The 26,527-nt window shown below is 34.3% G+C and overlaps 1 protein-coding gene and 1 long non-coding RNA gene across 16 annotated transcripts in view; one reads left to right on the top strand and one right to left on the bottom strand.

Moving 5' to 3' along the window:
- Window positions 1-26,527, top strand: part of STXBP4 (syntaxin binding protein 4) — an 80,568-nt gene that overhangs the window by 15,930 nt on the left and 38,111 nt on the right. For 5 of the 14 annotated variants that reach the window (XM_068914002.1, XM_068914003.1, XM_068914001.1 and 2 more), the window contains 15 exons: window positions 976-1,061; window positions 1,807-1,939; window positions 2,524-2,656; window positions 5,439-5,545; window positions 5,898-6,081; window positions 7,312-7,390; window positions 10,247-10,341; window positions 10,844-10,940; window positions 12,727-12,839; window positions 13,348-13,434; window positions 15,175-15,240; window positions 20,563-20,739; window positions 23,082-23,198; window positions 24,512-24,561; window positions 25,731-25,861. In XM_068914002.1, the coding sequence (XP_068770103.1) occupies window positions 976-1,061; window positions 1,807-1,939; window positions 2,524-2,656; window positions 5,439-5,545; window positions 5,898-6,081; window positions 7,312-7,390; window positions 10,247-10,341; window positions 10,844-10,940; window positions 12,727-12,839; window positions 13,348-13,434; window positions 15,175-15,240; window positions 20,563-20,739; window positions 23,082-23,198; window positions 24,512-24,561; window positions 25,731-25,861 (1,655 nt within the window). Of the gene's footprint in view, window positions 1-496; window positions 594-975; window positions 1,062-1,806; window positions 1,940-2,523; window positions 2,657-5,438; window positions 5,546-5,897; window positions 6,082-7,311; window positions 7,391-10,246; window positions 10,360-10,843; window positions 10,941-12,726; window positions 12,840-13,347; window positions 13,435-15,174; window positions 15,241-20,562; window positions 20,740-23,081; window positions 23,199-24,511; window positions 24,562-25,730; window positions 25,862-26,527 lie in introns of those variants that run through there. The other 9 variants (XM_068914007.1, XM_068914006.1, XM_068914008.1 and 6 more) reach the window with 6 other exon arrangements.
- LOC138061641 (uncharacterized) lies at window positions 10,878-16,542 on the bottom strand. Of its 2 annotated transcripts, none has more exons than XR_011135561.1 (3): window positions 16,471-16,542; window positions 15,475-15,599; window positions 10,878-10,960 (listed from the first exon to the last, which is right to left on the bottom strand). It is a non-coding gene; the product is annotated as an uncharacterized lncRNA (long non-coding RNA). The 2 variants fall into 2 exon arrangements; XR_011135562.1 differs by having other exon boundaries at window positions 10,953-11,098.

Below are 26,527 nucleotides of genomic sequence, written 5' to 3'. Positions count from 1 at the left end.
GCACATCTGATACAGCCTTTTCCTATGTGTATGTTGCAATACATTTTTTCAAAGCACAGGTAGGAATATAATTAGATTTTAAACAAATAGCCTTTGGAACTATTATATATTTGACTAACAACTAAGCCTTTTTAACATAAATTTAGTCTTCCTATTTGCTTGTAACTGGTGTTATTTCCAATCCAGTACTTTAGTTCTGTAGAACAAGACTTTATTTTGATTGAGAAATAATAGCTCAAATATTCATCCAGAAACTGAAGAACTGCCCTTGCTTTCAACAGTTGGGTTTTTTATTTTTTTTTTTTGGGGGGGGGGGGGGAAGATTTCATAATGAAAAAGATAAGCAAAATGCAAGCACGTGAAATATTTAATATATGATATCTACTTAAGATGAAAACATACTGCAGATTTCTGAAAAAGCGAAATAGAAGTTAAGAGTTTGTGTCTGTTTTACTTATGCTTAAATAGCTAATTTCTCTCTACCATTTTTTTGACCAGGATTGATGCTACAACTGTGTTTGCTGGTCTCTTCTGGGTTCCTTTCCATGATAGTTAAACTGAAACCATTCCTTAAACATATGAATAAATTATAGGTATATTATCAGATTTCTTCTAATATAAAGATCGCATTTTGGACCTTAGTAATACCACTGTTTTGGTATCTGGAGTTGGTTTGAACTATTAGGATTGAAAAATCTTAGAGGGTAAAGAGGCAATTAAACTTTTCTACTAATAGTCCATTTTATTCATAGTCTATTGCTATTCCATCCTTATCCTTCTGTATTACATTCTTCTTCTTACCTCTTCTGAATGTTTTCATATTTGACAAAACTTTCCACTTTCAACTGAGGAGCCTTACTGCCTTAGGAAGGGGAAGGGTAAATGTTCAAAAGAAACACACAGCTAGCATATTTCAAAGGTTCTGTTTAGAAATGATGTCAAATTCTGACAAAGAGCATCTTTTTATTACCACAGGAAGGAATTTCTTGATCTGATGGACAAGTATGGCTCTCATAGTAACACCGACTCTGCAAGAAGTTCTCCAACGCAACTATTGACAGGTAAGAATCAGAATATTTCTGTGTTTTTTCTTGGTAGGAAAACAAGACTGCCTCCTCACCTGAAATAACCTTGTATGACAATATTCATCCTTCTGTGGAACAGAAGATAGCACTTAAAACAGTTTTCATTTCGGGAAAGGGTATGTTAGAGCAATCGGAGCAAGTGACTGAAGTCAGGCAAAACACATATGTTTATTTATGATTTTTAGTTTGTAATCTAAACATGTAACTTGACTGCTCTGTGTCTCAGTTTCCCCAGCTCTAAAATAAATATACTACCACCTACTTTCAGTGATTTCAGTTAGTGAATAGTGTGAAATGTGTTTGATATTTGTAGATAAAACATGCCATAAGATTTCAAACTACCAGTAAAAACTCGAGCTAGATCATGTTAAGTTCTAAGCCTCCTGGAACTGTTGCCTAGATAGAATGCCTTTTATATAACATGTGCAATTATTCTTTAGGAAAGAGACTTGAGATGCTTCTTTTTTTGCACTCAGTTTTAAAAAAAAAAAATCATCACTTGCTAAGTGTTAAAGAATAATATTTCTGGAACCGTGGGTGGCTTACAATTCTTAGCTGTGTAGACTTAAGCTTTCTTTTTGTTGTTTGATTACTTGTTTGTTCTGTGCTTTCTAACATGAAAATAGTCTTACTGAACTACTTACATGAGTTAAAACTTTGTACCTTTTCCCAAATGTGTGTTTTATTTTCTTTTTTTCTCCGATTGTTTCTTTTCTTTAAGCAAAACCTATAGACAGCCTTTCTTCTGGGTCATCCTCAAGGTCACAGAGTCCTCAGTTGCATCCAAAGGATTTTACCACTATGACCAGCAGAAATGATTCTGCTGTCCTAGCACCATCTCCAAAGCTTGCAAAGTAACTTTTGAAGATGACTGTAACTCTCTTGTTTAAACTGTAGAAAATTCTGTATTTGGTTGCTTAGGAAAATGTTGGATTGAGCACTTCAGTGCTCAATGTTATCTTTTTTTTATGCTGTAATTGACAATACTGTTGATATTACAAATGCTTTCAGCCTTAACCAATTATTTTTCTCCTAATTTTTCCATTTATTTATTGTTTACCTAGTAAAAGTAGATTAATTGAATTTGTTTTTGATTTTAGTGTGTCTTAATGAATCGTGTCCCTGGTTTATTTTACATAAGTACTCCCAAAAGTCTACCTAAAATACAGGGGAGTTTTTAGTCTTGTAAAATAATATATTGATTCTTTACGAGACAAGTTGTAATTGCCAGAAATAATACCAGAAGTTGCAGATTTTGTAGTAAGTAGACATTGTAGTGCTTGAATATTTGGATTAAATGTTCGCTATTTCTGCTTGGTTGCTGTAATACATATATATGAAATCAGCAAGATAAAGATATAATACCAGTTGTGACTCTTAACAGAGTATCTGGTTCTGCGGAGTAATTCTACTTTTTTTTTTTTTTTTCTTTTCCTAGGGATAGCGTGTTTCAGATTATCTCTGTCTGCAGAGGAACAAGCCTAGGTTTGAATATTGTAGGAGGAATTAACAGAAATGAAGGGCCTTTGGTTTATATTCAAGAAGTTATCCCTGGTGGTGACTGTCATAAGGTAGAGAATATAAAGACCTTTTGTTTTTTTAATGATTTTTTCTTTTTTGTCTTCAGTCATCTGAATTTGCCTTTCATTTTGAACATACTTTAGTATTATAAATATACATTTATATTGTAAAGACAAATTTTAGAGTTGTAAATATACAGTTTTTTTTCTCCTTGCTTCCTCCCTAAGGAGAATTATCTCATTCATCATCATGTAACCATGGTGTGGTACAGAATTATTTATGAATTCAAGTGGGAGGTAGATGAGGATCTTATTCCCCAATTTACATAGGAGAAAGTAAGAAATTAAATTTGGAGGTTAAATGATGCATGGATGCAAGGTAAATCAGCAGGAGTGGGACAGAGATGTGGACTGCATCTCTTTTTTTTTTTTTTATCTTGGACATTCAAACAATCATTTTCCCCCCAGACTGAATTTAGCTTGATCCTTACAGTTGGAAAGCATCACATAGGTGAGATTAGAATAATAAGAATTTCTGATTGTCCAGGCTAGTAAAATGTATGATTCAGTACTGGTTACTGTTTTCATTTATGACAAACGTAATGTATAAACCAGGAGGATTTGTAAGTTTAAAAAAAGAAATAAAAACCAGAGCTCTCTTTCATCCAATTCAAGCAAACTAAACTGCTTTATCAAAGTGTGTCCTTTTGCATCCTGTCTTATTATGATTATTTTGATGCATAAATACCTGGTTTTGCCTCCCAAATGAGAGTATATGCTAATTTCACCAGCAATGTTTTTTGCCCCAAAACTTGGTCTATAGCTGTTTCTAACCAAAATTTTCTAGGTGAAGGTTAATCCTAAAATGCAGTGATGGAAAGAAAAAAAGTATACTATCTTTTCCGAACTTCTTTTCATAGATAAATAGTAATCATTCTTCTTTTGTCCTATTTTGTTGTGACCTTTAAAACATTTTCTCATCTTAAATATGTAATTTGAAGCCTGTCACATTTATAATAAAAGCCTATCACATTTATAATCAGCAGAGTGAGAGCGAGTCATTAATCTGCAGGAGATTCTAGTATCAGCAATATAAGAGACAATGATGTCCTCAGTTTGGCTATCCAAATGTTTGAGAAATCTGAATAGCAAGCGTATTTTAAGTCTCTGCCACAGGAGGGCAGCATTGAAGTTTACATGTTTTAATAGGCTGGCTGCAAACAGAATAGAGGATGTAGGACGTTGTTATCAAAAGGAAAACACTAAGTGACAAGAAATGTAGTAAAGTTCTGTCATTGGATTGATATCAAGCAGATAAAATTTAATGTACATGTGTATTAAATAAGTCAAGCATGTCCTTCAAGACCAGCTTAATTTACATATTTCCTATGAACATTCCTTTGCACAAAGTTGTTTCATACCTTTAGGTTGTTTCTGTGATTAATTTCTTAAAAATTGAAGAACACAAGCATGTTGCATGTAGTTTATGTGTATCGCATTAGACAAATGTAGCAATTCTTAACTCTGTAACCATGAATATGGTTAGTATGTCATAAATAGGTGAATGACATGAATTTTCAGTTAAACTAGTGAGTCCTCTTTAAAATGTGAGTAAAAAGAGCTTTATGTAAATGAGAAATCTAGCCTAGCATATTTAACATCTTGTCTTACAGAGAAAGAAATGTGATACTTTTCTATATTGGTAGAAAGTTTGTAATGAATAATTCAACAAAAACACGAAGTTAACAGTATGATTTCCATGGTACTCCTTACTGGTGAATTCCTAACAGAAGATTCTATTTTCCTCATTAGGATTAGTGTGACTAATAAGTGTCTGAAAATTCTCATGTATAGGCAGGAATGTCTGCTTCTTCAAATACAAATTAATTCAGCTCACAGCTGGATTAACTAATAAAGAAGCTTCCTATAGTCAGATTGGTTGATGCTTCTTGCTGGAAGCACCGCTATCTGTGGTTTGTTTTCCTAACAGAAATAAGTAAATGGATCCAAACTCCTTCCCTAGATAAGTTCACTGATGTCATTTCTGTCTGATGAAGCTTTTATAATGACTGCGGTTGTGGTGATGTTAAATAATTGCAGAGAATAGTTACAGTAACTTGAGAGAATAGAACATGTACTTTTGTTTCTCACTTAAAATAATAAAAGATTTTTTTCAGTACCTCTAATAACCATGACAGGCTTTATGAACTTACCTCTTTCAATTCTCAGAGCTTTGTTGCAGTAGCCAAGTTGCTGGACTTTCTGATGTAATGTGTCTGCATCAGTATCTGTTAGGTGAGGCCTTGATCCCCAAATATGTTTTATGCGGGTTACTGTATGGGAATACCAGTTGATTTAAAGGGAACTTTGTACGGTCTTGAGAAGATTCCCATCCTGGAAAAGCTAATGTGGAACCATAGATTTGCTTAAGACAGTTTAGTTTTGGTATGTAATAAACAAAAGTCCAAACAGTTAATTGGACAGTTTCATTGAATAAAGTGGTTGTCCACTGTTAAACAAAGGGTGCAAAAGTCTAGTATCAACATGGGATATATTGTGTGAGCTGCTTTTAGAGTCCTTATATGTCCTGTGTTGTCAGTAAGAAAGCCAACAATACACATTGTCTGTGTTTTGTCTTCCATCGTTTCATCTGCTGTTTATTCCTTGAAGATTAGTTAGGCAAAATTTATAGTCATTCTTGGTATTTCTTATCTTAACAGATCCAGAGGTGTGTGCTAAAGTGTTGTGGTTATACAATTCTTCCTATAGTGTTAGCAGTTGATACAAAATTTGTGGTTCTGCGTGTTTTTTTTTTTTATTTGTTACGGATTAGGATGGACGATTGAAGTCTGGAGATCAGCTTGTATCCATAAACAAAAAGTCAATGATTGGTGTCTCCTATGAAGAGGCAAAAAGTATAATCAGCAGAACAAATACAAGGTATTTGTTGAATTGTTGTACAATACTTATGTTCAGATTAGCATGAAATGTTTTGTCACTTGTGCTTAGAGGAAATACGAGGGATATTCATGTTTCTGAAATACTCAATTGCAATACTATTTCTTATAAAAAGGATCAAATCAACAATTATGATAAATTTTCGTTCCTTTTAAAAGAAAACAAAAAACGTTCTACATGTCTGCTCTAGTGATAGGACATAGAACTTCCCTTTAAAAAAAGAAGATATCACACACAGTGTTTGGGAAAACATAATTTTTGCAAGAGTAGTGTATCATCTTATGAACAACATAGTATACAATATGCTGATTTTTTTTTTTAATTTTAATTTTAGATTTGAAAGTTTTTGGGAGATAGCTTTCATTAGACAAAAAAATATTCCCAGTTGTTCAGAGGATCTGCAACGTCCATCCAGTCTCTTAACATCTTCTGTAGCATATGGAGAGCAGCAGGCTGCAGTACTTAGTCCTCTTGCATCTCCTAATGGGAAGCTTGTTTCAAGGTTCACTGCAAATGCTGTGAGTACACTTACGACTCCTGTTAGTATAAACTGAGCAAGTGATTGTTTTCTGAATTCTATTCAAATTCCAGTTTAGAGTTCTTTTAATTCAGTTTCCATTCTAGTAAGAAAAATGATTGACTTCTCTTTCTGCAAAATATTCATTCTTTGGAATATCGAGACCCTTCCAGATGGTATATTGTATAGGAGCAGAATAAACCACGTTGATGAAAGAACTAGGAATACTAGTTGACTTGTCATGAGAAAACAAATCAACTGAAGTAAGCATCAACTGCATTCTTAGATACAAAGGTTTTCTTTACTGTTTTTAGGCAGTAAAAAATAAGAATTAGATATTTTCTAGTTATTCAGTTATATATTTCAAACATAAGGAATCTTTTATTACTATCTATGCATGAGTACAGATCTCACAAATTACACCTCTTCCATGATAACAAGATTTTTGATTTAAAAAAACAGAATCCTAGGGGAATGGTGGTATTTTTTCTTCTTTCATTTTTCTGGCTGAATCACATTCATTGTTTTAATTCATATAGTTCACCCTTAGTGTTGAAAAGCAGTGTTGTACTTAAGGCAAGAAAGAACATTTTAGAGTTACTCCATTATTTCAATTTTTCAAAGAACTTTTACAATTTATAGCATTTTAAAAAAATAAATGAAATATTTTGTTTGAACAAAGAAGAATAAAATGTTCCTTGTGAAATACTAAGTCAGAAGAGGTGATTCTCAACTGTTCTTATGTTCATACTTGAAATTCTTGGCCGTTTGTTCTGTCTTATCGGAAATATAAACATTGAAGCAGGTTGCCCAGAGAGGCTATGTTATCTCCATCTGTGAAGATACTCAAAACTTAGCTGTACAAGTCCCTGATGTAAAATTGGCCCTGTGTTGAGCATGCCTGCAATTATGTATGGGCTGATGTTATTTTCATAAGTGGTTCCTTGCCACAAAACAAGCGAACTTTTGTTTATAGGTGCAGTGGATCTGAACAGATGCCTTTGATTTTTATTTTTTTTTTCTTTTTTGGAATGGCATTCCTTCTCACCGCCCCCACCTTTCCCTTTTCTCCCAGGGTTGGTTTTTAATCTATCCGCTCCTCTCTTTCTCCCCACAGCCTTCCTTCCTCTCACTCTCTTGTAGATTAACATGCACTTCTAGTCTTTTTTTTTTTTTAAACTTATTTCATAAAATGACATTTCATGACTTTTGATTCCTTCCCCCCCCATAGATGGAAACTGGAATCAAGAAGAGAGAGCAATCTCCAACTGCAACTGTAGACAGCAGTCCCACTAATGTGCCTGCCCCTGGTAAAATCTGATTTAATTCTTTTTGCCCCTCAGCCCTTTTTTTCTTCAATAGGTGTCCTATAGAAAATAGTACCTAGTGTGAATCCATAGCCTTTAACGAAAGGAATATTAGACTTTTTTTTTCAGTACCACATAAACAACTGAGGTGAATAGATTATGCAGTGACTTTTTCAAATATAACTTACAATGCACTTTGTCTTTAACAAATAATTGAAATCAAACAAAAAATTTGCAAATGTCACAACATTTGCTATATAGCAGTAACGGTAATAGACTCAGTTGAAATGAAGATGAAGACTCACATATAGATCAAGATTAAGTTGCCATAGAAACTGTTCTTTCATGATTTGTTCAAATTCTGTGGATGTATACTGTTTGCACCTTTAAAAAAATCAGGGCAGCATGTTGTAAGAACAGAAACGTGCAAACATCTTTAAAGTGGGTTTTTTTTTTTTTCAGTTATTAACAAATAGAACTCTAGAGTAGAGTTTCCTGAATATATTTGAGACCCATGGTGTTCAAACAAAGACAGTAGTTACTTTGATCGTATCTTTAAATATATATTTTGAAAACAACAGTTAGGAAAAGTAGAATGATATCCTAGTATTTCATCAGAACCAAGTCACAGCTGCAGTGGTAATTCCTTCAGGAAACTGATGTGCATTGTATTTATAAACTTTGAAAATGCCGAAGTCTGACATGATCAGTTATGTTGTTGTTTCATTTGGTAAGCTCATGATTATATTCTTTATTTCTATATGAAGATCTGAACTGTATTATTCTTTCAACAGTAGTAAGGCAGCGTAATCTCTGCCCCTCACATTGATTTATCTGTGTCTGATACACTGAGAAGGGGAAGGACAAACATACAGGATCTCATTCATCCTAGATCTTGCTCCATTGACATTGTTTAAATTGTACCTGGGATTACTATGGGCATATTAGATATCCTAATTCTAAATGAAAAAATCTTCATGTTGCAAATCTGATCAGATTTGCATAATTCCCGGAAGGGTTAGCTAACTGAATATGAACTTTCGAAACTGGAGAGGTTGCAATATTTAATAAAGCTTGAGTTTAATAATCAAACAGTTTTGTCATGCTAATCATGAAAAACACAACTAAATCAGAGGCACAAGACAGGCTCTTTCAGAATATGTTCAGATTATAACACTCTTGATTAATATTATGCAGTACATGGGAGCATCATTGTTGCTTAAGAGATCAAGAAAGCCACAGTTTCTTAACATATCTGAATGATTTGGAACTAATAACTCTAAAAATCCCTAATACAGTGGAAAGCAGAAATGCTTGCAGCTCCAGTCTTTACTATTTCTTGTCATTTTTCATTTTAGTCTTATTTAATAGCACATCCTTAATCAAAACTGCCATTTCTTTCATTCCACCCTTTTTCAAGACGAACCTTGAAAAATTAAAGTTGTTTTGAGATTTTTAAAAATTCTATATGAAAAATGAGCATAATTTTGAGAAATTCTTGCAGAAATTCATACACAAAGCTTTTTCATTCTGAGTTGAGAGGGAGTATGCCAATTCACTGAGGTCCTAGCTCACTGTCTTCAGAATTTAATATAGCATGTGAGAGGTGTTAGTGTCAGAGATTTTCAAGATGTTTTGGTTTATGCTTTTGGCATATAAAGAGAATGTAAGTTACTTTGAGCTTGGAAATAGATACCCTGTGAAATTAAAAAAAAAAAAAAAATTCTATGTGATTCCTTCTATTCTATTAGAGAGAATCTCAAACTGCAAGATTCTTCAGTTTTCAAAGGATGATTTTGGTTTGAGTACCTCTCTAGTCTATTAATGAAATAATGAATTAAGATTTAAATTATATTTGTAAATAAACAAATATTCAATTTTCCTCTGCAAAATTCTAGCCAATGAATTTGTTTATTCATTTAAGCAAAGTGTACTATATCTAACAGCCAAAGAAACTACAAGTTAACTGCCACTTTTGCATGTAGTCTATGTTCAAAGATTTCCAAAGGGTGCCTCCTCTTGTGTTGTCTCCAGAGGTATGTCTCAACCATGACAAAGCTATGACTAAATTTTTCAACTTCCATTTAAAAAAAAACAAAACATGGAGCATTAGTTCTGAAATCCTGCATGTTTTCTCTCTAGCGCTGCTAGTTTCTTTCCCTCTCCTCTCCAAATTAAATATTTGTATATGTTGGGAATAAAATAGATGCACTATACTGGATTAATGCAATTAGTTAAAATAATGCAAAATTGTTATTTCCTACCGCAAGGACTGGAGAGGGGGTGGTGAACACTTTGTATATAGAGCTTATATATTAAAAAAACCTGAGGAGTCTGCTGGGATTTGGTCTAACCTTACTCAGCACAGCCTTTAGTGCAACAGGTCATTCCCTCTCTTTCCACAGTGTTTGCTAGATTACTAGGTATGCTTTTGGGAACTGTTGATTGTGCCAAGGATACGTCTCGGAGAAAGTCTTTACTGGAATTCATAAGTGCATTTCCCCTTCTGTTCCTAGAGTTACTCAATGTGTTTTTGAAAGAAAAAAACCACAAGTATAAGCCATATGCTTCTCCTTGTGCGATGCTAGAAATTGTTCTGTTTATCTCTACTAATTTGCTAACTGTCACTTTTTGATGAATGATTTCAAAATAGTTTAAGCGATCAAGTGATATCCATATTTTTTGTTTATTCCAATAATGTCTTTTTATTAAAAAAAAATCAATCTACATATTAACATTTATTGTGGCATTTAGGTATTTAGTTGGGATTAGTTTGAAGAGCAGAACTTCCGAACAAGTTATTCAGAAAGCAAGAGTTACAACTCAATCTTCATTTAATTAAAAATTTTTTCTTCTTAGTTATCTCCCCCAACCAGGTTGATGATTATGGGCTACAGGGAAGGAAGAATTTCTTGAACTCTACTGTTCGTCTCAAAGCAGAAAAACTGGAGAGGGTGAATATTTTTAACCTTGTGAGATTTTTCTTTCTCTTCCCTTAATGGTGCATATAAAACAACCAGAGAATATTTCTAGCTTGACAAGCATAAAGGCGTAAAATGTACATACAATTTCCTATTTGGATAGTTCTTTCAGGTTGCAGACTGATGCTTCATTTTATACATTGGGCAAATCACTGTTTCTATTTATCTAGTTAATGATTAAATCTGTTACCTTCTGGGAATGTGAGCATCCACCAGGATTTTTAAGGCCGTTACCCAGGACAAAGGGTTTTGCACTCATTATACTCATTTGTATTCAAGGATAAATAATATGAATATCTCTCAATTAGAAGGAAAAGTCATAGCCTCTGGAATAAAAGAGTTGTCAGGGAGAGAGCACAATGATACAAAAAGGCTGTTTGAAATGGAGATCTTTAATTACTCCACCCATGTCCCTGCAGTCATTATCCCCAGTCTTTTTTTTTTCTTTTCCTCCAAATAAATCTTCACCTTCCAGGCTTTGAATTATCTTGGGATTCAGCCCACAGATGAACAGCAGCAAGCGCTAAGGCAGCAGCTTGAGAAGGATTCTGAAGGAACAGTGTCTTTTGGAGGTAATCATTTGTTAATTGCCCTGGAAAATAACGTAATGAAATATAGAAATGATAATAATACCCACTAATACATTTTCCATTGCAATATCCTTCCCATCTGTATGTGTTACTACTTCAATGAAATGGAACTCTGAGGCAGGAATCTTATTTTTCTGATTCTAAAAAAATAAATAAATAAATAAATAAATAAAAAGGAAAAGCTTGGAATTCTGAAACAAGGTGGTTGAAAAGCAAATCACAATTTTATCTGATAAAGAGCAATCTTGAGAAAGTTTTGATTTTGTGCTCACTTACAAATTTCTAAATTTGCCTTGCAAATAGGACATCTTAATAGTGTAAGGATTTTTTTCAAAGAAAATGGTTTGTCCTTAAGAAAACATTTCACTAAAATGAAGTATGAAAGCAGTTTGTGTTTTAAACACTAAATATATCTACTCTTATGTCTTAAGAAGTAGTCATAAGATGCTTTAATAGTGGCTTTCAGTTTAGGTGTAACTAGATGTAGAAGATAAACACTCTTGGAGTGTTCTCAAGTATTATGTCTGAGTCAATATGTAAATATAGGTATAAGCACACATTTCTGTATTATCAAATTGCATTATATTAAATATTAATAGACTATCACAGCAGTTTATGAAGATCTAAAACTATTGTATGTTTATTCATTCTTGTCTTTATTTATGTGCATAGTTGGGTGTGTGTTGTTTTTTTTTTTTTGGCTGAAATCAATACCCCTTAAAATAGAGGGTGCCTCATTTTGAGAGGCACTGTAATTGTTCCAAAAATTGCTTGGGTACTTGGGAGAGTGCTGATAATTAAGATGACTTCTTGAAGCAACTGAACAGACCGATCATTTAATGTGTTTAGTTTGTGAGCACCATAGCATTTGAACTGTATGATATACAGAAAGATTTGCATGGAGACTGTCATGATTCTTCCAGCTAAACCTAATTCTGATGGAAATCAGTTTCCTCAGGTGGCTATGACAAGTTTAGTATGTGACACTACCAAGTTCAGAATAGTTGTCATATGCCGTGAGAGGTCTGATAGTTAGGATGCTAATACTGATGGAAATTTCACTTAAATTGGATTTTGAACTATCTTATCAAGAAAGGTACTTGATCTTCTATCAGATTTTATAGTATACACAAACTGACCTTTATCTTACCACTTTTCTGGCATGTTGTAGCAGTAAGTATTTTTATACATTTAAACTAAATGTGTAATCAAAGCCCTGTCAACTGAGCAGGTTGTAATGCTTGTATTTAAAACTGTCTTGGTCAACATAAATTTTGCCAGATCTTTTTCGGGGATTTAAAGGACTTGCAAAGGGAAAGATTAGCTGTGAGATTGCACGAAGTTTTCCCTTTCTCCTACAGAGATATTGAGTCTCCTCTAGAAAGATAATCCACTGGGAAAGGCAGCTGTATAATAGGTGTGCAGATTTCTCTTAAATTTTTGCAAAGATCTGCCACATAGAATATCTGTAACCAGGAACTAAAGGTGAACTTTACAGCGCCTTTTTTTCTTCCTCTTACACAACTTGAACGAAGGGAATTTCATCTCAGGGCTGTTTTGAAAATTTTTGTTCTTATTTTTACTAGCCTGACCAAGTATTTCTGCTCTGAGAAGTGTCTGACAAAATTGTAGCAAAGTAATGGAGGGCAGGCACTGTATTTTTAAAGGGTAACCTGCATTATGATACTAGTAGTTACATTATATCTGGTGATACTGCCACTAAACTGAAAGTGCAGACTACAGCAACACAATCTAAAATGTGTTTTAGATTTCATTCAGGTTTCAAGGAATCTGTTCTCTTTGCAATTGAATGCAACAGATGGTGACGAAAAACCTGTAACGTTTGAGGCCAATGAAACTGCCAGGTTTTCAGATTCACAGGTAAAGTTCATGCCTGTACTACTATTTAACTATTGTGAGGAGATTATTGGAAAGCTTAATTCTTTTTAAAATTATTCCAATCTTAGACACATTTTTAGAACAGTTCCAGATCAAGGTTTTCTTTAGGGTAACCTAGTTTCTCTGAAGCTTTTTAAAAAGCAGTTCACATAATTATTTTTGATTTGTTAAGCATATGGACTACAGTGATTTACTGAGGTTTCTTAAATGGGCTACATTTTACTACTAACTGTGTGGGTAATAAACAATTATGGAGCCTAGTGATTTGAACTTTCATAACTGAAAATCACTAATGTTATTGTTCTGTTGGAAGGTAAGTTGCTCAACATTGTATCAAACATTTTTCGTATTTCTGCAAATCATTTTTTATTTTTTAAATAAATTTAAGATTATGCTCTCATTAACAAGACCTTTTAAGAAAAAATTGTTAACGATTATGAGAGATGCAGTTAGCACTGGTTTCTAACTCTCCCTATTTAAATATGCACAGTTTGCAGCTTGTGATTCTTTGGAGGATGATATGGAAAGGCTTAAGAAAGAAAGAAATGAAGCTTTAAAAGAAATAAGTAAATTAAAGGTAATACTTAATTTTGATTACTTTTAAATTATTCAAGATGATAATTTCTTTTTTGAGTGTATATGGTATGTAATTTGATGTTTTTCTTTTGCTTTCTATGTGCAAATTAAGATGAAAAAATAGAAGGGAAGAGCAAACCATTAGTTATGTTTGAAAATGGTATGCTTACAATGCATTTCTGGAGAATGTGAATTTTGTTTGGTATACTGAACACTAATACGTTCTTCTGGTCTGATTCACAGAGAAATGAGACTAAGGAGACATGTCATAAAAGTGAATTTGGAGATATGATTGATTTTTGCAGGACGTGTTTATTTAGAAATTATGTGATCCTAGTAACCACAGTGACTGAGCATATATTAATATTTTTGAAAGAAGTCAGAATTGGGGGGTAAATTCATCTGTTTTGAAAGAAGTCAGAAATGGAGGATAAATTCATCTGTTTTCAAAGTTAATGTATGTTTATCATAAACATTATAGAATATAAAATACAAGACCTAAAGCAACAAATATATTTCTTGTGGTTTAATACTGTATGTTACAGCCATGTTCCTATATTTCTGAATATCCTTTTTGGAATACCCAAAAGATGTAAAAAAACAAAAAAAAAAAGTGGCGTTGTATTCAGTGTACATAACCTGTGGTTTTGGACATGACTTGTAAAAGCAATCCAAGGATAGAGGCAATTCTACAAATCACTGCCTGGTCCAAAAAATTCTTTCTTGGGACAGATTACAAAAACTTTGAGTTGACATGTCCAAAGAACTCTTCTTAGGTCTGAATATGAATGCTCTTCTCCTGAAAGCTTGATATTGAAAAGAAAAAAATGCTTGTTTTCCTGTGACCATTGAAGTGACGAATAGGCATCATGACTCCCTAAACTGTTCGTGTTGAAAACTGGCAAGGATCAATCTATAATGGCCCTACTTCTTATACTTTTTTCTTAATTATCTACAGTCAAAGACAGGATACTGAGTTAGAAATATTCGTGATTTGACTCAGTATGTTCTGTATTTCCTTTGGCAATTTTTAAAGAACTTTTTTACAACTTTTAACCTTCTGAAAATGGTACTCCTACAGGCTTCTGGTATAAGTTGGTGATTGAAAGAATGGTTGTACATATAATGGTGAAAATAACTTTAGTATTAAGAACACATATAAGTGTATATAACACGGATATCAGGAAAATAAACTGTGTTTTCTCTCCTTAAAAACAAAAAAAGTGGGGGAGAGGAGGGGAAACGTAGGTTGCACAGCAATCTATGAAAACCACAAACAAGTCTTTATTCCTCTCATTTGCTAGGTGCCTGGGTAACAAGAGAACTATATAAGACTTAAAATGTGTATTTTGTCTACATTACAGAAGTAATATAATCCTCAGCTGCCCAAGAAACTTAAACAGTACAGTATCAATGAACTCTCTGAAATGAAAAACTAGCCTTTAGAAATTAAAATTTAGTTTGGTCCTAGGTTTTGTAAGAACTGATGATTATTTGTTATTTCCACCAGAATTTTTTTAAAATGTGTCTCTGTTTATTTAACATTATTAGTAAACGTGTGTTATGGCTTAGAAACATAGTAAGTCAGTAGTAAGTACATTGGTAGAAACTAAATGGTGTTGAGTGTTGCTAGCTGTAGTTTTGATGGAGCTAGTTGGTCCTAAGTAAGAGCGGAGAATAAAAAACTATTTCTCTTTTAGACCTAATTATTTCTTGCCCCCCTTTCTTTTTTCTTGGACAGGAAGAATTGTCTGAATCTGTGAATTTACAGAAACAGTTAACAGAGGAGCTACAAACAGTCAAGCAAGTATGTTAGTTTCTTAAAAATATGTAATTCTAAAGATTTGTCTCTCTTATCCTCACAAAACACTGAGAAATTATCTTGTTTGTGCTTCCATAGTCATTGATAATTATGGGGAGAAGAAATCAGAGTTGCTTAGGAAATTTAGCCTTCTTGTATATCTTAAAAAAAAAAAAAAAATTCCAACTATATTTATGTCCTGCTTCATTTATAGCCTGGATTCAAAACCAGATAACTTACCTGTTTCCTGCTTCTTCTACCCAACATTGTCCTATCAGCAGGTTTTCTTCTTAATGAGCTGCTTGGCCTTTCTTCTCTCTACTGCAGCATGCACTCCTTGTAGGTTTCTGTTATGGCTATCAGCTCTATCAGATGTCATTTGTAAAAATGCAACAATTTAAAAATACTTATTTTTTATGTTACATTAGGATTAGGTTTACATTTTTGCTTGTATCTGTATATGTATTTGTTGAGCATCTTTATTATAACCTTCAGTATAAGAGAACTGCTTGGAAGTTTTCTCCATTAACATTGTATTGTGCTCTGCACACTGTGAGACTGCAGTGGAGTAAACTAGATTGGTTTTTGATTGAAACTTAAGTGGAAGGAGTGTTACAGGAGTGCATCTCGTGTTTCCATCCACTAACAGATGTTCAGTCTACCAGTCTAGACTTGAGCTTGTACAAAGTAAAAACCTCAAACTTTAAATAGTATTGACATCAGGTCCTCAGCATTGAGTGTTTCAGTCTACATATGTGCTCTTCTTAGTAAAGTAGACTTAGCCAAAGGTTGTTTAAGGTAGTTTGTTTTCAGTGAAAACAAATACCCATTTTCTACCACATGAGGCCCTCATACTTTTATTTTTCTGTGAAATACTGTCATGTGACTTTGAAGGTCTGCTTTGCACAGAAGCATATAGACTTCCAGGGGCTAAATGTTAAGATTTTCTCAGAACTGTTTTAAGTAACCGGAACTGAAAAAGTTCAAGACAGCGAAATTAAAGAAAAGTAACAAATTATGGGCAGTTTCAGCAATATTTTATTTTGAGACCTTTTTTAGGAGGTAATAGCAGGCTTATCATAGAAATCTTAATTCTGTTTATACTTTCTGCATTGTCAGGTATTTTATATGCTTTTCTGTAGTTCAGAACAAAAGTTCACACCTTCATTTTGGTTGACACTGAGATTCATAGTGATAAAAAGTATTAAAAAAAAAAAAAAAAAAGGAGATACTTACATTACAAGTTGACCAAGGTCAGGCATGCACGATCGATAGACTCATGTTCTGAACTGCCATTTGGAGGATCACCTAAAACAAAGTTTATTTGTGTAAGCCTTGTGAAAAACTCCTCTCAGTGCTACAGTTCTAAGGGTCTAGTCACTAGCGAACTAGTGACTGTCCCTTCGGGGAATGGTGTTAAAGTATCTCCAAATCCTGTTGTGCCTTTCTGAGCCTGACACAGTCCAAGGGATTCAGAGGCCTGAAGGAACTTGGACATTTTGGAGGTCTCTGTTGTGGTAACTTGTCCCACCTGAACATAGGGCTGCAGCTCTTCCTGAACTGCCAACAGTATTGCACGTCCTTGAAGTTTTTTAAAGGATGTTTTCAGCATATGACTTTTGTGAAATTAATAAACATAATTGAATTGTAACTATATGTTTTTGATAGTTTAAAAAACATCTTTGTCTCACTGTTTGTGATAGCTGGAATATTACTCATATTAATTCAAATGTCAGAAGAAGGTTTTATCCAAGGGAGAACTAGAACCTGGCATGCAGCATTTTGAGAATCCTGTACCTTGAAACTGATTCTGTAAGGATTCGGTTTCTCTCCTCCAGCCTGCACTTTTTTATTTGTAGTGGCTTCATACCAGGTTAAGACAAACAGTTCCATCAACCATTAATATGGGTGAAATTTTAACAGCTGCAGAGTCCATTCCTCCTGTGTCTTTCTTCATGCAAGCAGCTGAATGGGCCAAGAGAACGTGTTGCTGAAGCGTGCTGTAATCCATTTATTCTTCATGGGTGGGTGTCCCTAAACCGCCTAAGTTAGAGAACCCACTAAGTTGCTACACTGCACATTTCTGTAACTGTGCAACTGGGAAACCTGATGGTATCATTTCCCTTCATGTCTTCATAGCAAACAGCTCTGGTCTGTTAGAAAATGTTGTTAATTTAAACCTAGTGTGGATAATTGTTATATTGTAATATAAGAATCCATTGTTCATTAATTGTTCCTTTAGGTCTTTTGCCGTTGAATCTGGTCATGGTTAGTCTGCTATTACAGAGAAATTAATATTCAACAAATGGTTTCTCAAAACACAATGGATGAGTAAAAGGCAATTCTGGATTATAAGAGATTAAGCCTTTATCTTGAGGAGGTTTTATTTCAAAATGAAGACCTTTTTATTATAGCATTTTTTTTCCCATGAGTTTCCTGATGTTGATTTATTTAAATAATTCCTGTGTGTTCATTTTTAAGGTGCTACACCTTTGTCAAGGCCTACTTTATATTAGTAAAACTTAATTTCAGAGCATCTTTTCCCTGATAAATCAGACATTCATCTCCAAGAGTCTTTCTGCCACCTCCCAGCTGTTACTGAAGGATGTCTTCACTACTGAAGACTACCAAATAATCCTTTATATCAGAAGGGTCCCGCCTTCTCTTGTTGACGAGTTGCATTGTTTCCCACCATGGCGAGAAAATGCCCTCTGCAGTAGGTTTGATCTATACACATGCATTAGGTACACCACTTCCTAGAAGTCTCTGTGCTCTTTGAGTTGTTTCTAGGAAAAAGGCCTGCTAGGAGCAGCTTGCAGGAGAGTGGGTTGTTCTGGGGATCCTCACGAACCACAGACAGTCTTTAGCGAGTGCTTTAAGTAATGGTTCCCTACAGCTGCTTTTAGTGCTGCGCAAGCAGACAGCTCTAAAACCAGCTAGCTGAATAACAGAAAGACACACACAGCAACAAGCTTTTAAATACTCTCCGTTTCCAGGTGGAGATAATAGTAGGTCATGTAGAACAGGCACATCTAATGCTTTGTTCTTATTTAAAAAAAAAAAAAACTTTCTGTTATATATGTTGTTTAAAATGTACCTTTTATCACTTGTGTTCCTATGATGGAAAGTGCTAAAGTGTATAAAAGTGATGTCATCTGTTTTCACTAATGAAGTTGCTGTTTGCTACATCTGTGATTACTTTTATTTTAAATGTTTTATTTTCTAAGAGACCAGAATGTCCCTGGCAATCATCCAAACTGGTATTATATTGCAAAACCATTGTAAATACGAGGAAGATGATGTCCTATATATGCCACTCAAATTAGTTTACTTACAGCTCAAAACAAATATATGTTCTGTATTAAGACTAAATGTTTACAGGTTAAATGTTATCTGAAACTGAAGTTGGTAGAAACAGTGAGCACTTTACAATAAAAGTGTTACGGGACATTATAAGAAAACCTGACTGAAGAATATAAAGATTGCAAAGAACAAATGGTTTTGAGTTAGGAAACAACAGAATTAAATCTTTCTTTATAAGCTTAATTTGACCTGTTTACACACATATATTATGACATTTGTTAACACTTTTCCATAAAAAGTGAGAGATTCAATCATTCTTTTTTTTTCTTTTTTCTTTTTTTTTTTTTTTTCCTCCAGGAACAGTGGTTTCAATGCCAGTTTCTGGAAGGCTGTTTCCTGGTTACAGATTCTAAGTGCCTGTTTCTTCTCTGCTCCTGCCTGTTTCCCATCTAGTCTCATTCCCAACCAAGATATAGTTATGATAATAGGGTATAATAGGTAAACCAGGAATAGGTTATTCACCTAAGTATCTTGGCTGAGGAATTTGTACAAAGAATTTCTAGGTCTGTGAATTCCTGTATTTAAAGGTGATAATTTCAATGATGCAGGTAATTCATATTAAGTTATTTTTTTCCCCCAGATTAGTAGAAAGCTGAGGGGAAAAAATGGTTTACTGCTTCTGGTGCCAGGGAGCCTGAGAGCATGCTGTGTGCCTCCATATGTCTTTTTTTTTTTTTTTTTTTTTTGTTCTGTCTTTCTTTCTACGGGGACAGACTTTTGGATGTAGATAGCTTTGTGATGAAATAATTAAGAAGTTGTGGTTGAGAAAGCTCTATATTTTTCTTCCTAAAGAAGCAAATGCTTTCTGATAAAACTTAAGAAGGAAAGAAAAGATTCTGTTCTAACTGATTTGAATAGTGACATCTGTCATTTTGTCAGTTAAATTTAATCAAGCATTAAGGCTCATAGGAGTTTATTGATGGTATGCTTTGAAAAAGACATGAATAAGGACCCCTGTTTTTGCACGGTGTACTGCAGAAACTCCTAACAACTGCAAATATTCCTCTCTTGAAAATATTTGTTAATTGATTGTCCGGGAGTTAGCTGCACTGGCTACCCCAGAATGTATGTGTCACCCTCTTCTGCTGTCAAAGAAGGATTAAGTCTTTGTGAATTGTTGTGATCTGTAGTAAAAATACTTAACCATTTTTATGGTGAGAGTAAGATGCCATTTGTAAGTAAAGGAGCAATCCTGCAAATGATTACTACTGTGCATTGATTTTTTTACAACAGTTCTTTGCTAACAGGAATTGAAAGATCAGGGTTTTAGTTAGACTTTTCTAGATTTACAAATCAAACTTAATTTGAATTAAAATTCAGTTGTAAAATTAACTGAGAAAAATGCTTCTCTGAGTAGCGTTTTACAGCATTTAGGAATTGCTTTAACTGGCCTAAAAGTTAATGAAAGCTTTGTTTGAAAATGTAAAGCAGTTTCTCCTTTCTGTGTTTCCATACATTACGTATATATAACACTCTTTGGTGATAATGCAGATTAATGATATAGGAGCAGGAACTGGGCAAAAAAAATTCAAAAGCACATATTTTAAGAATAATCTGAACTGAATGCCTTCATTAGAAGTCCATCTAAATAATGTGAGAACTTTCAATTGAATGTGAATTAAGGCAATAATAATATATGAAATATTAACATATATACTTAAAAGTACTTCTTAATGCAGAAGTGATGGGACAAATTAACAGCATCAAATACTTTTATTCCGTTAAATGTGCAGTAATCATAGAATTCATAACTTAACTTATTAAGAAAGTTATCTCCATCTGTAAAAATCTGTTCTTTCTTTACACATAGTAAATTTAAAAATTAAGAATTGAATCATCTAATCATCAATTCTGAAAGGTAGCCTTAATGACAACTGCAGTACTGTTGAGCTAAATTAGTACTTTTTTTAAACTTATGCTATTAGCAGGAGTTGCAACTTTTCAATTAAATTCTCTAACTTGCAGGAAGCCAAGGCAGCTGTAGAAGAGACAAGAGCCTTGCGAAGTAGAATTCATCTTGCGGAAGCTGCGCAACGGCAAGCTCATGGAATGGAGATGGACTATGAAGAAGTAATTCGCCTATTAGAAGCTGAAATTGTAGAGCTGAAGGCTCAGCTCACTGATAATTCTGGCCAAAATAGAGTAAGCAAAGCAGTCGCCTGTTGTAGTTACCATGGTTTCCTTGCTGTTGTCATGTATCTTGTTTTCATTTTCTTTTCATCTGCTTTTCTAAAGTAGGTCACTGTTTGACTTGTATAATGCAATAACTGGAACAATGCGTAGTGAAGGGGACAATGCAAAGTGTACAAGCCTTTCTTTATCCAGGTATCTCTGGGCTGTAAAAATAGGAGCCAGATGCATATATGTGTCATAGGTCAATAGGACACATCTCAAGTGTTAAAACATGGAGTGCTTTATGGACTGCAGATACCTCCCCTGTAAAGACCATACATATTATGTGTGGTTTCGTACATATGTAAAAATGGCCTCAATATTTTCATTTTTCAGTTAGACAAATAATAACAATATTAAGTCCAATACTGTTTTGAGTAAATTCAGATTTAATCAACACAATTTTTTTAAATGCTACTAAAAGTATTTTGCTAGACGTTTCTTTTTTATTTTATTGAGCCGCGTATTATAAAACCACCATATTTTTCTCAGCCATTTAAAAACATGCTGGGGGATGAACATTTGGGTCGATTGCTAATTTTTCTCCATAATTGGGGATCCATTTTCTACACACAATTTGAACAAGTGGAAATAGGTTCACGTTTGTGTGTGCACTGACTTTGTTTTCTTATGAAAAATGGATGTGCATATAAATGAATAGTGAGGGAAACCTACTGAATTGTTGGCCTTTTCATCAAGAAAATTAATTCAATATGAAAATGTACAACTAGTATAGAAGCTTTGTGGTTACAGTCTTGCAAAGAAGCAACATAACAAGTACGTTGTAACTCTTGGAGGAATTCCTCTCACCTAACTGTAGCCATATAAGATGCATATATTTCAGATAGTTGTCTAGATTTCCCTTTTAGTCACTGGGGAAAAGAGTCGTTTCTGTGATAAATTCATCAATAGATACCTGTTTTCTATTGGCTCTCCTTTATTTGTAGATAAAGTAGAGAGACCAGTCACACCCTAGAAGTTGGTTTTCCTCACCATTTACTATAAAGGGAATCTAAGCATTTGCAGATGCAGCTGTCTACACAGTAGTCATCTGTCTTTCGGTGAGATGTCCCATCTTTTACGTCATATGTTTTTGAAGCTCTGTTTGCTTTCTGGGGTTTGACTAAATATCAAAATCTGATAAGTGCTGAGCATGTGGGGAGCTTTCTTAAGGATTTGTTTCTGACGTTTGAATTCTTGAAATTCTCAAAATTCTGAGATGAGAGTTGATCCTCTGCCTTTCTTATTCCAGAGAAGCAGAATCAAGAAGCTATAACAGCGTCGAGCTGGTATAAAGTCCTTCTATTTTTATTCAGTACAATTCTCTCCCCTTTAGTATAGAAAAGTAAGGTACCTCTGCTGGTTTAGTAGCTCCTTCTCCAAGAGTGGACAGTGAGATTATCAAAAAAGATGTACTCAGCATACTTTCAGAATGATGGTGATTCCTACCCCTTTGTATATTGTGCATAAACAAACATGTGTTTATATTTGCTTTAAGTAAAGATAAAAGCAGTAATATGTGAGATTAATTTTTTCAATGTGAGTTTTATAGTAGAAATTGCTTAGCTGGTGGGCTTAAGAGAAGATTGTAAAATGTAGAATGTAAATGTAAATGTTTATTTTTAATGACAGTGGTATTTTCATAATTTTTGAGCATATTTGGGTCTAAATCTTTTGTTCAGCAGACAATTTAGCTAAACAAACATGCCTATATATATGTGAAGATCTTCCTCACGGTTCTGACACAGGAACAGTACCAAGGACTGACTGAAGCTGAAACCTTGAGCCTCCAGAACTTGAGCTAATGAGTCAGGCTGTAGTTGGGGCTCACGTTCTCTGCAGCTAAAGTACAGAAATGATGCATAACACTGATCAATAGGTTATACAACTGCATGCAGAGAAATCCTAGGGGGTAATTTTCTCTGAGATATGCCATAATTGCTCTGTTGGGTAGAGGATGTACAAATTCAATCTAGCAGTCTGAGTTTGTTGGTGCACTAGCCGTTTATGCCACCCTGCCGACAGGTACTGCCAGTGTCAGGTTTGATCCGTTCAGCTCAAACTATCTTGAGTTTCAGCCCTGTTAATGTATTTAGTTTCTGATTTCAGTTTACCATAATACCAAAAGCTGAAAACTATAGTAGTTTAGGAGCTGATTTTCTAGCAGATCAGGCATACCTGCTTTTTTTTTTTTTTTTTTAATGTGTTAAACAGACATCCATTTTAATCCACGTCTTGTATCTATGCAAGCCCTAAAAGAAAATGATTAAAATGAAAGCCTTAAAATAGTGTGGACAAAATATCTTTCCCAGGATAACATCCAAGACTTGAGAAAGAGAGTTACAGTGCTTGACTGCCAACTGCGGAAATCGGAATCAGCTAGGAAGACCTTTGAGGTGGCTACTGAAAAATTGCTACAATTTGTAGAGGTAACTTCCCCTATCATTTCTAGAGGCACTTTATTTGGCAAAGTTGCACGTTGATATTTTTGAGGATTAAACATAGTAAACTAACCACAAACTGCTTTGTGGAAACCATTTCACAGCATAAAACAACTTGCTAGAAATAAAAGTAGTGTTGTAGTGCAGGTACATGTAGGAATTTATTTAATCTTTGCATTTTGCTATATGCAGAACAAATGAAACTGATTAGAAAATTTTAAACCTTATCAATTTCTGTGAAATTCCCCAGAAGAAAAAGGCAGGAAAAAAATAATATCTGACAATATTTTGAAAAGTTATAAAACAAAAAAAGTGAAATCCTGATATTTATTTCATTTTAAAGGGTTACAACTTTTTTCCTTTTTCTTTATATATGAAAAGTAACATACAGAATCGCAGAATAGTTAAGGTCGGAAGGGAACTCTTGCGATAATCTAGTTCAATGCCCCTGCTCAAAACAGGATCAACTAGAACAGCTTGCTCAGGACCTTGTGCAGCTGAGTTGTGAATATCTCCAAGGATGGAGACTCTGCAACTTTTCTGGGCAATCTGTTCAAGTGTATACTATCACTTAATGCATCTTATCACAATATAACATGAAAAGATATTTGGAATAATGTATTTTGTTCATTATTTTGAATATTATGGGATAATTACTTAATGTGTCTGAAATATTTATCTTTTCTTAGATGAAAGTGGTTTTGTTGAAATGGAACAGTTTGACAAGTTCAAGATATGTCAGGTTTTGACTAGATTCAAGAATTTGCATGTGCGTGCATTGATAACTCCAGTCATAGGCCTTTTCTGGAAATACTAATTAAATTACTATTTGCAAAATTGACAGGCAGCAATTATTTTGAAAAATGCTAATAGCCAGGACAGTAACTTTATAAACGTTTACCAGCCTGCATCATTCTAAGTTCTGATAACAGTTCTTGTAGCAGAACTCTTGTAGTTGAAAACAGGAAGATGAGGGGGATGGAGTGACAGGGGTCGGTAAAGTCAGCAGGAAAACTAGTTGCTTGAGTCATTGCTCACCTTTGCCTAAGAATGGAGATGGTATCAGATGATGTCTTGTGTTTTATGATGACAGAGTATTGTCAGCATAGAAATTAATTTAGATTCCATTGTAGGAAAAGAAGGTTATTGATGGCACAATGGAATGGAATGGAAATGCTTTTACACATCTGGCTGGGAGAGACTAGCCGTTTTTTAAATACACATCAATCCTCCCCCCAACCCACCCCCTAAAAATAGAACATTGATTTATAAAGTGTTAACTTCTTGACTGTGACCAACAGGTTGTGCATGAAATACTCTCAGATAACTCTACTTCCTCAACAGTTTTAAGGTAAGCAAATCTTAACTGTGTTGTACTGAAATGACAGTTATTAATATTGAAAGCCTTTACTACAGTTTTAGAAGCCTCCAAAAATCATCTTATAACTATTTTTCCTACAGTTTTTTGCCATGTATTTCTGAGTGTCACTTCTACTGGAGTGAAAAAAACCAGCACATTAAGTTTTTAGGGTGCAGCTTCATTGAACACCTGAGAGTTAAATTAGAACAGTTACTAATTGCATAGCTATGGCTATCTCCATGTTTCCATCAACGAATGAGGCTGTGCTCAGGCATAGTTAAAATTGCAAGGGGCCTTATAATGGCTTTGAATTTGTTCTTATCTCTTGCAAGAAGTTTGGAGATTTGCCCAAGAGATTTTACATCATCATTAATCTGATAACAGATAAATAAATAGATACGTATTTCTATGTAAGTTTTATTGTTTTTCTTTTTTAAAAAAGGTACTTGGGAATATTCAGCAAGGTTTAGAGCAGCCTTTGATCCTTTAAAATATCAACACAACTGTGCCTATGTATCCCAGATAGTTTGCCATTAATATCTATGTAACAGTAAAGTTGTTTTGGTCTGTGTGCTGCCATATTTTTGAGTAAAGCTCTCAAGGAAATCAAGTCTATTTGAGTGAAGCTAATGGGAACTTTATTTCAATAAAATCTGTAGGATCAGCTATTATACTGTGGCTATCTCTCTGTTCTCACAGGCTAATCCTTATCAATTAAATGCAGTTCCCATTGGCACTGCATGAGAGCAATGTTAAATGTTGGTAGTCTTTTTTTGGAAATGATTGAAGTGTAAAGCACAAAGCCAAGTTCAGAAACTGACTCCCTAACAGACTAGAAGATAAAAACTGGTTACCTATAGAAATGTCCCTTCTTAATATCCAAATTACTTTTAAGCAAGTTACTTAGCTGACACCCAGCAAGTTTTTGACACTAGATTTTGAGGCATGAGGTATGTTGTTTCAGTTGAACTTTCCTAATAGATTTACTATACAGACAGAATTACCTCCTCTGACACAAACTCCTCAGTTTGGTAGTATGAGTCTCTTTTACTGGTAGAATGAGACCAAAACCAGTCTAGAAACACAGATTTACTATATTAAAAGTAACATTTTCTTATGTAACCTTACAAATCAATGTTCATTATTTTTTGTTCTTTCAGTGACAGAAGTACGTTGTCTACCAAAGCACTTCTTGCACGGCTGGGAAGGACTGGACCTACTGTCACAACAGCTCTTGCAGCAGAAGCCAAAGACCTTGCCAAATCTGTCCGCGCCATTTTGGAAGTAGATTGTGAGTATATGTATATGTATGATGTGCGTACACGCACATATAAATACTCCTTTCTTTTGTCAAATGTTGTGGCTTTTAGCCTCTTCCCTGCTAATTGAGAGCAGAGTAACAGGCAGTTTCAGGAGTTACCTTTTTTTCCAAATGCAGGAAAAGAATCCTGACTGCAGGTTCCGTTTAGATTGGAATAGGACTGTGGTATGGCCTTAGGGGTCCAGAGTCTTACAGAATGCTGAAAGACGTACAGAAGCAGGAAAAGGGCTGCTGCTGCTAAGGGTTATTCGTTTGGTTATTCCAACCCTAACCCTTACATTAACCTAACCTTAACCCTACCCACAGTCAGAATCTTCTCCTGCAACTGGACTTTTTCAGTTGTGTTCTTCACCTAGTAGAAGTTCTTCCCTCTAGTGTTTTTTTCATTTCATTCCAAGATCACAGAGCTGCCTTAATTCTGCATGCTTAAGATTCAATCAGTACTTCCTAGAACTGATGTAGAATGTAGCATGAGGAAAAACTAGTATCTGTCTGGAGTTAGAAGTGTTTTTCCTTCATAGTATACTTACAATATTAAGGGCATTTGCTCCTTAATTTTAAACAGATATGCCAGGAGAGTTTATTGCATGCATATTACCCATGTGACCTAGGGGTAATAATAATGACAATATTTGT

This window comes from Struthio camelus, chromosome 19, assembly GCF_040807025.1.
Source record: "Struthio camelus isolate bStrCam1 chromosome 19, bStrCam1.hap1, whole genome shotgun sequence".
Lineage (NCBI taxonomy): Eukaryota > Metazoa > Chordata > Aves > Struthioniformes > Struthionidae > Struthio > Struthio camelus.
This window is presented reverse-complemented; position numbering and strand designations above follow the sequence as displayed.